General features: G+C 42.0%; 1 protein-coding gene across 1 annotated transcript in view; it reads right to left on the bottom strand.

Moving 5' to 3' along the window:
* Nucleotides 1-10,194, bottom strand: part of LOC107118586 (myosin heavy chain, cardiac muscle isoform) — a 115,638-nt gene that overhangs the window by 70,776 nt on the left and 34,668 nt on the right. The window contains exons 11-15 of the mRNA XM_015420948.1: nucleotides 9,263-9,381; nucleotides 7,084-7,233; nucleotides 6,028-6,198; nucleotides 4,656-4,835; nucleotides 2,893-3,025 (exon numbers count right to left, since the gene is read on the bottom strand). Of these exons, the coding sequence (XP_015276434.1) occupies nucleotides 2,893-3,025; nucleotides 4,656-4,835; nucleotides 6,028-6,198; nucleotides 7,084-7,233; nucleotides 9,263-9,381 (753 nt within the window). The remainder of the gene's footprint in view (nucleotides 1-2,892; nucleotides 3,026-4,655; nucleotides 4,836-6,027; nucleotides 6,199-7,083; nucleotides 7,234-9,262; nucleotides 9,382-10,194) is intronic.

Here is a 10,194-nt window from a genome sequence, read left to right as displayed (position 1 = left end):
AACAAATTTAAAAATGTGTGTGATCATCATACATCAGAACCTATAGGCAGATGGTATACTTTTTGCTACATGAAAGTGCTACCTGAATGTAAATTTAATTGAAATCAATTGACATGTCCAAAAATTACATTTTGGGTTGATCACAAAACAGAATAATACATATGTTTGGGAAATGGGCACAGAAAGGGAGAATGACTATAGCTAAAAGTCCCAGTAAATATATGAATATGTATACACTGGTCTTGACAGCTTAGAATTTTAATAAAAGCAGTACTTCTACGATACTTTAATCAAACTGAAGTATGATAATCTTAGCAAGTAGGCTGCCACAACTGAGCAGGAGTCCAGCACAATATGATACCCTCATTAGGAAGTCCTGTAAAGGGCTGTACCAGACAATGTGCCCTGGCATCAACACTCCAAGTAAAAGGGAAGTGAATTGCATCATGACCAATTTCCCATAAGCAGCTGCACCGCCTTCACTCTTCCCTTCCCCCGATTGTATTCGTCAATTTCCCACTACTTGCTAAGTGGCCGCATTTTTACCCGCAGCTTCACCCGATTTCCCCCGCGTCTTTTTGATCCTCAAAAAACAGGATCGAGAAGATGCAGGGGAAATCGGGCAAAGCTGTGGGTCAAAATGTGGCCATGCAGCAAATAGTGGAAAATTGATACATACAATCAGGGGAAAGGGTAGAGTTAGGGCAGAGCAGTGGCTTGTGGGAAATTGGTCCATGTGTTTTATATTCCTATGAAGTGATGCTGTTAGGGTGGCCATGGCCTTTGGCTGACATACTATGAAAGCTACAAACAAAATTCCAAGGAATTAATATTCTTCGGCAGATGGTGATCACCCTGGGCAAATTTAGGCAATATCTAATTACCTTCAGTGATTGGCCAGTCACAGGTTTTGGTATTTAGACTCAGCTCCTTCCCCAGTCTGCATTACGGCACTGGCACTTTGGCTACGTCTTCTAGATTCCCTTTTATAATTCATGACAACTACATCTACTCCAATGAGGTTCTTAATAAATACTCTGTAAGTCAGTATGGCTGCAGGATATACCAGCTAAATCTCTGTAATGAGTCACAGTCCTACTTACTTAATATCATTTTGCAGGAACCTGCAAATTGCCCTGTCCTAAAAGTGCAGAAATGATGATTTAAGAACTATTTCTTCTCTGCGGCGACTTCCCACTTGATTTTCAGAATCTAGAAATTTACTCTATAGAGAAGCTCTCTGTGCTTTTCTTGTTAAATACACAATATTTGTAATTATACAGCTGAGACTGGCAACATAGCTATGTTTTTCTCTATGTCATTGCAGCATACACTGTCAGTTCCTCTGTTTACAACAATCTGTTTTTATAGAGCAGTGAATGACATGTTCCACTCACATCCATTATGAACCAATCCATAGTCTTATTTTTTGGACTTCTCCATTTTATTCCGTTTAGATATTTGGCTACCAAAAGGGCCAATTGCCTGCCTGCAACAATCTAGTACACTTTGTAGTGTGCAAAACTGCAGTTTGTGTTCATGGTGGCTGAGTCATAAAAACAATTCAGCATAGGCTCATTCATCCATGCAGGAGTGGGGGAGGCGTCACAGAATAAAAAAGATATACCCTCCATCCACGGTCAAGGACTCCAACATAGTGACAAATGTATTCTATTGGTGTGTCATCTAGTAAATTTGCATCCTTTCATTGTCCATGCCTCTAACATTCCATGGTATTCCAGTATGCCCTTCTGTATGGATTATATTAGCAGCATTTCTATCAAAAGTGCACATTCAACCTAAGGTTGCAATCCCCAGGTAGTGGCTGAAGATCTTCTATTACAACAGATCTCCAGGTGACAGAGATCATTTCACCTGGAGAAAATGGCTGCTTTGGAAATTGGACTCTATGGCATTATAACCCCAACCCCCCCCTCCTCAGGCTCCGCCCCCAAAAAGTCCAGGTATTTCCCAGCCCGGAACTGGCAACCCTAATTCAACCTCAGCTTCCTAGCATGCAGACTTTATAATAAGAAAAGCCCTACTAGATCAGATCAGTGGCCCAACTACTCTAGCACCCTGTTTTTCATAGCAGCTAACCAGATACCCTAGGAAGGCATCCAAGCATTGTCATAAAGGCTAAAGCCTTTCCTTGCTGTTGTTGTCACCCAGCAACTAGTATTAAGGGGTACAGTGCCTCTAAACATGGAAGTTCCATTAAACCATTAATACTCCAGTAATGGAGTATCCTCCATAAATTCGTATAACCCCCCCCCCTTTTAATGTCTAGAGGCCAGGCCACTGTGGCCCTCATCACATCTTGTGGCAGTGAATTCCAAAAATATATTATGCGATGTATGAAGAAATATTTATTTTACATCAGTCCTGAATCAACTGCTCAAATGTCAGTCAGTGGTCCCAAGCTCTAATGTTTTCAGAGAGGGAGAAGAAGTTCTCTGTTATCAGGCATAATTGTATAAACCTGCCATATTCCTCCTTAGCCGTCTTTTTTCCAAAGCTTAAATAGCCCAATTTCTTGAACCTTTACACACATTTGCAAATACATGTTTGCTATATTCAAGCATGTACTTGCAAAAGATTTGACAAATACAGTGTAAAAATGTAATGTGTGAAGTGTCACTTGTGGCTGTGGCTATAGCTGGTGTCATTCTATTCTGAGCCAGCAAGCAGGCTGAGTGATCCACTAATGCGACTGTGTGCCAACTGTTTTGAGTAAATGGAAATGACAATATTTCTGTTTCCCACAGACATGTTATGAAGGAAATTGCACTGAAAGCTGCAAGACTTTTGGATGTCTTGATTTGGTGTATTTATTTCACGTCTCTTCTGAGCTCTGATCTAGGAAGCAAATAACAAGGTTGTTGCACTTACCACTGTCGGCACAGACATAATTTTCAAATAGGCTTGCCAGAAGTTTATTGGAAGATTTTTGCAAAATGCCCACCACTGTTTCATTGAGTGGGTCCTTGTTTTTCTCAAGCCAACCCATGATGTTATAGGGAACCTAAGAACACAAAATAAATGTTGTAAAGAAAACAAGAAGAAAGATGGAGGTTTTTATAAATCTGTTCCTCACCTTACAGGCATATATGAAGAACGGCCTTTCCAGGTTTTAACTCATGTTCCTTTTACAACCTGCCCCTAAATAACTGCACTTTCATTTTCTTTCACCTCTCTCCAACTTTTCAAGTCCTCTCAGTTTATAATATCAATTTAACATGCACTCATGTTATCTGAACTCTTTCACTATCATAACTTTAAATACAAACCAGGAAAATGTGTGAAAATGCATGAAAACTCCAGTATGACATTATTCTTTTCACACTTAAACTAGTGGGTTCATTTCTTCCACAGAATTTCATGCATAATTAAACCCAGTCTAGATCAGACCAACCTGATGTTTGGGGTTGGGGCTCATTGGACCAGTTAGTAGGAGAAATGCCTGTTTTGGATGGCATTCCAACCTGAAGACAATTTGAGACAAAATGTGAGTTGTTCTTTGATCCAGAAGTAGTCTTGGGTTCTCAGGTGACTGCTGTGGCTCAGATTTCCTTTGATCAGCTTGTGCTAATTTGCCAATGAAGCTCACTATAGGTTTATAAAACTGTTCATGGAAGTGGAAACAGTGGAAAGAGAAAGCATTTTTTTCTCTCTGCATTAAAATTAGAACTTGCTGGGCACCCAATAAAGTTTATGGACAATGGATTCAGAACAGAAAAAGGGAAAACATCTTCACTCAACAAGTAGTTAAATTGTGGAGTTCTCTGCCAGTGGATGGCCTCCTAGAATAGATAGCTTTAACAGGGGATTAGACAGATGCATGGAGCAGACATCCATTAATAGCAAATTGCCATAAGGACTAAAAGGAACCTCCACATTCAGAGGCAGTAAGCCTCTGGATACCAGTATTAGAAGGCAACACTGAGTGAGGCCTTGGTGTTTATGTTATGTTTATGTTAGCTGCTTCTTAAAACAGAATACTGGACCAGAGGAGCTAGCAGGGCAACTCTTAAGTTCACTAGCAGAAGTTTGGAGAGAGGAAGGAGCTCAGCAGGGATGTGATACCATAAAGTCCAACCTCTAAAGGTGCCATTCTTTCCAGGGAAATTAATCTGTGCAGTGTAGATTTCCCAGGGATCTCCAGACCCCACCAGGAGGTTGGCAACCCTGTTTTGAGCTGGCTTCCAACTTGTTTGTCACCCAAATTCAAGCTGCTTCAACCTTTAACCCCCTAAACTGCCCAGATGGCTGAGTAACTGAGAAACAGCTTCCTCCTAGATGAACTTCCTGAACTGAGATCTTCTACAACAGCCTCCTTCACAGTCCATTTATTTAGTTTTTTGTGGAGGTAAGATTGACCTCAACTGAAAGCAGTGCTTTTTCAGTTGCAGCCTTAGAATTATGGAACTCTTTTCCCCTGGAAATGCCCTTGCCGGCCCCTTTACATTCTTTTCAAAGGTAACTGAGCTGTCTGTTTCTTTTGGTGTGCCTTTCTGCTACCAATCCCTCGGCAGATAAAATATTTTAAATAAATAAACTGTAGATAAATAAATATTCCACTGTTCTAATCCTGCATCTCAGAGCAATATGGAATTGGGAAAACCCACAGTGGCCACATCTGTTAAAAGACTTACCACACCAGCATAATGCAGGAGCTCAAAGTGAGCTTCGTATTTCCTTTTCTTATCAGGCCTGGGTTTCTGCAGGTTGGGTGATTTGCCAAGATGATTGTCATAGAGCTTGGCTTTGAATGTCATGTCTGTAGCCTTTGGAAACATGCATTCCTCTTCCAGGATAGACAAGATGCCCATGGGCTGTAGAGAAACACAGCAAACCAAATGTAAGGACTGCTTTCAACAAAGGCATCGTTTGAATCAGCATGTGTGAATACACTTTTTTCTGGAGAATTTCTTGCCGCAGCCATTAACATATGACTTTTCAGACTGCTACCAGACTTGGTGACACTGTGTGAAAATGCTGTATTTTATACAGATAGCTGACATAATATTGCTACTTTGGTTTCCAAAGTGTTTAAGTGGAATGATTTTTTAATTTCTTAATAAATCAATCATGAACCAGCCCAACAATAGTACAGCTCCAATTTGTAAAAATTATTATCCAGTAAACTGAACCCAACCATCCATGGACAACCTTACTGTTGGCAGTCCAACGTAGGCAGCAAATAGAGCAGGTGTACCAATCCTCTGGTGGGCTGGTGGGCTGCATTCATCTTGCCAGTTCTTAGAGGCCATTATAGCTAGCAGAAAAACTGATCAAGGAGTTTGGTTTAACTAGCTACCTTTTTAGGAATAAGTACTTGATTGTTCTGAATGTGGCAGGTACAATATCACAAAAGGAATAAATGTCTCTTCAGTGGATGAATCTATGGTCGAGTTCAGACTGGCAGTTTGGCCCAGCAGCCAAACGTTTCAGGAGCATTTCAGTAGCGGATTAAAGGGGCGGGTTCACACAGGCACATCTGTCAGGCGTCCCCCAGCCGTACTCAAGCCGTCTTGTGCCGCTTCCCTCCTGAGTTTAAAAAGTACCAGGTGAAAGTGGTAGCAAATCGTGTGTAGAGCGGGTTGATTCTGGTTCCCTGACATGTGAACGCAAGCGCTGCTAAGGCAGGAACAACCCGCAGTCATTGATAATAGGTGCTGGCTGTTTCCGTGGCAAGTGCCCATGCACATAGGCGCATGCAGCGGAGCGCAGAAACAGCCGCTAACAGCCCACCAGGGGTGGGCCAACAGTGCGAAGGCTCCCTTGTGCTTCCTCCACAGTATCCTCCTGCTTCATTTGCTGCAGTGTGAACAGGAATCCCACAAACAAGCCGTTCCCGATCTGTTCCGGGTCTTCTTTGGCACAACTCCCTAGTGCTTCAAATTGCCAGTCTGAACTCGGCCTGTAAGTCACTAGTGCCCATAAACAGTACCTTTGTTTAGTTGCAGTAGATACTGAAGAAGAAATCAAACAGATCAGTAGAGGTCCTGGCTGTCTTTCTCATACCTTTTCAATGAGATCAATGCAGGCCTGCAGATCCAAGCCAAAATCAATGAACTCCCATTCGATGCCTTCCTTTTTGTACTCTTCTTGCTCCAAGACAAACATGTGGTGATTGAAAAACTGTTGCAGTTTTTCATTTGTGAAATTAATGCAAAGTTGTTCAAAGCTGTTATACTATGAGGGGGAGAAAAGTCATAAAAATTGCATAGGATTAAAGCGGGAACTGCAGCAAATGCACAGAATAAATGGCACAAAATATAAAGCATATTTGTCAGTCAAAGGTGGTTAATATGAAGAATGTGACAGCATAATTTTTAGTTTGGGGTACAGTTGTATACCATTGAATTGATTATTAATTTATGCCAAGTAGGGTTATTGGAGACATATTTCCCAAAGCCCTGATCTGGAGAAAGTCAGTCATGCTTATATTCCATTGAAAGAAACAAATTAGACTTAAGTTAAGCATGACTAACCTGTCCCACTGATTTTAATAGGACTTGAGAGTAACCAGCTTTCTTCCCTCACTGAAATCTCTCTCCCTCTCACTAGGCAAATATTTTCAGCCTTCCAAAGATTGGTGCACTGCATAGGTAGGAGCATGTTAACAACTGGAAAATGAATAAGGAAATGCAATCCTACTTCAAGAATATATCTGAATGCATAATGTTTTGATGGCGGGATATCCTGAGGTTTCAGAAGATGGCACTGGCAACTTTGCCTATTTTGCTATTATTATCAAACAGCAAAATGTCATGGCTTCTCTTAGATAACCCTGCAATAACTGTTTGACTTCTAGATTCAAATTAGACATGCAGTCACAGTTGGGAGCTGATTCTGACATTAGTTTCACGTTGTGTAAGGGGAAGTCTTCTTGAGCATATATAGATATGGAAAAGTTATAATCACAAGGGATTAGCCACATAATTTTCCTACGAATAATCTAATGCAGTAAGAATCTATAGTTCTGTCCATAAGATTATCATGAGAAAAGCAGATGTTTGAGTTTTTTTATATTTGATCTTATTGATTGTATGGATATTTTTGGTATCAATTACTCACATCAAAGATTTCAAAGCCAGCAATGTCCAATACACCAATGAAGAACTGCCTTGGCAGTTTAGTGTCCAAGGTCTTGTTGATGCGGGTAACTAGCCACTTGAACATTCGATCATAAACTGCCTTAGATAAAGCACCAACTGCATATGTAACCTACAGCAAAGACATAATGTGATTAGTAGATACAAGGGGCGGACCCGCGATACTCGCGGGGGGGGGAGGCAGAGGAGGAAGCAGCAGGAGGAGGTAAGTATCCCCCATCCCGCCGGTTCCCCCCGTCTCCTCCACCTCCCTTTGATCTCCCCCCCATTGCCTTCCCCCCCGGCTCCTCGCTGCTCTCTTCCCCCCCCATCCCGGCACCGAAGCGAGGGCCGAGCAGCTTTCCTCTTGGCCCTCTCTACTCTTCCCCCCCATTCCGTCACGTAAGTGAGGGCCGCTCGCCCCTCGCTGCTCACCCCCCACCCCATGGCTCCACCCCTTGCTGCTCTCTTCCCCCCCCCTACGCAGCGGCGGCAGGAGGCTGGCTGCAGAGCGTTCCCTGCGCATGCGCAGGGGACGCTCTGTCAGTTTTGGGGGGATTTAAACATCCCCCTGATATTTTTTACAGGGTTTCTGATTTTTGTGCACACCTGGGGACCGCCCCACGTGTGCACAAAACTCTCCCTCCCCTCCAGTTGCCCCCGATGTGCGGAAATAAATATCCGCACACCAGGGGGCGACTTGGCTATTAGATATATAGATATGGTCAAACACCTTAGTAACTATTACGGTCTCATGATTTCCAAACAGCATTTCTTTTGAGATTCCTACTTCCCTTTTAAACTTCTAATGTTAAGTTTACAGGTCATTTATTCACCTAAAGATAAGCACCAGTATCATCAAGTTGACAGAATACTGGGCCATACTTCAGTTTGGCCCTAAAGTCATTGTCTGGTCTCGGGAAAATCAATTATTTGTTATGCTAAATTCCTCATCTGTACAAAAGCAGCCAAATGATGAATGTCATCACCAAAAGGCAACACATTTCCATAGGAAAGGTACTGGTTGAACTGAGACTTCCTCAATATGCTTCCACTTTATTGCTTTCTCACTAGTCTCACATAATTTAGGAAATTGATTTTAATTTATGTTGTGCATAGTCTCATAATGGCACAGGGTCATGAGCTCTGCAGCCTCAATATTAATAGACAGTCCTTCTCAGGCAGAAATATCTTTCTTAATTTTGTACTGCATCATGGCCTTGGTAGTCATAACATAATGCAACCTTTACTTCATTCTCACAGATCCATACTTCATTCTCACAAATCCATAATACATTTCATAATTTACGATTTTGTGAACCCGAAAAGGCAGTATAGCACAAAACAGTTAAACATTATGAGAAGGTTATCATTTTAACTGAGTTAAGACCAGAATTCCCTCTTAGCTGAGTTCGTGTGAGCCAGCTCATACATTTTTGTCTTCGCTCAGAAAGGATGGCTCCAGAGCAAACTAATTTATGCAGTAGCCAAATCACTTGCTCACAACCTTAATGCCAGTAGCTCACAAAGTGGAATTTTTGCTCACAAGACTCCACAGTTTAGAGGGAACATACTGCAAATCTACCTATCTCACAAATATGCATAATGTTAATGCAAATGAAAGCTTCCCGTTCTAGAGTAAAGGTACAGCATATGTGCCTAAATAGAATTGAGTATGCCTGCCAGGATTTTCTGAGCAGGATTCACTATTCACTGTTACCCAGACCACAATATTCACAGCATATGTGCCTAAATAGAATTGAGTACGCCTGCCAGGATTTTCTGTTACCCAGACCACAATATTAACTTAAATTCTGCCTTTTACAGAAGTACAACTTCAGTGCAATCCTAAGCAAAGTTAGTTGTAACTCTGCTTAGGACTACACTGTTAATTATTTACTTCACAATATTGAAGCTCTGGGGATAAACTAATTAAAGTCAACTTGATGCACTTCGTACGTTAAAATACATTAATCTTAAATGCACTTACCTGGAATGAAGGCTTACAAATCAATGGCCTTATTTCCCAGGAAGTGTAGTTAGGACTGGACTAAAGAAGTGCAATGGACATGACTAATAACAATAATAGCAACAGAGTGGATAAATCAATGTACAAGGGATGAGTATCAGGCTAGATCTAAGCAGTTTAAACAACTCCTCACCTGTTCTACGCTTTGACCTTTGGTGACATACTCATTCCCAACTTTCACCCTAGGGTGCATCAAGCCCTTAAGCATATCAGCAGAGTTAACGCCCATCAGGTAAGCAACTTTATCAGCACCTGGTAGAAGGATAACACATTTGAGCAGAGTGATTGACTCATTAAGACTACATTAATGTAGATTACAGTTTGCTTTTTCCTTGGACTTGGGGAGAATTCTAGCATTGGTGTAAAAAAACCCACCAAAACCAGAGAACATTTCATAACCCCCACTGCAGGGACTTGTAAGAAACTCATAAGGGAGTGGGAATCCTGGTGGCAGTGGTGCCCTACTCACTCAACCCCACTCTGCCTGCCTGTCCCCCTATTGCTCTCTCTGCCCCTCACCGTTCCGCTAGACTGCCAGCCGAACCCCGCCAGTGCTGCTGCTGCCACCGCCACTACCATGCCTACCTGCTCATCTCCCTGCTCACTCACTTACCCATCTCCGTACCTTCTCCTCTCTCTGCCAAGACCTCACAACATAGTGTCATGAGACCTTGGCATTTTCCCTGCAAGTGAGATTTTGGGGCTTTAAAAAAAGAAACCTTTTCTTTAATTTCCAGGATTTTCTGCATATCCCCCAGGTTTGTAGAAACATCTCCCTTCTCTCTGCATGGCCCCAGTCTCTGGATTTAAGGAGTCACAGCTGGGACCATGTTGAGAATTAGAAAAAATAATGCTTTAAACATAAGAAAATATATAGAATAAACAGAACAACAAAATGCAGCCCTTTCCCCTTTATATTAAATTAAACACGGTATTTATTATATTACTGTAATGTATTCAGCCTGACATGCCCGGACTTGCCCGGGCTGGCCAGGCACAACTCTTCAATAGCTCATGTCCAAAGACAATGGGTCCGTAGGATCCTAGCCGGCCCCTATCAGAGGG

Source organism: Gekko japonicus, unplaced genomic scaffold, assembly GCF_001447785.1.
Source record: "Gekko japonicus isolate JY-2015 unplaced genomic scaffold, Gekko_japonicus_V1.1 scaffold2936, whole genome shotgun sequence".
In the NCBI taxonomy this organism is placed as follows: domain Eukaryota; kingdom Metazoa; phylum Chordata; class Lepidosauria; order Squamata; family Gekkonidae; genus Gekko; species Gekko japonicus.
The sequence above is the reverse complement of the archived record's forward strand: the minus strand, read 5'-3'. Positions and strand labels throughout refer to the sequence as shown.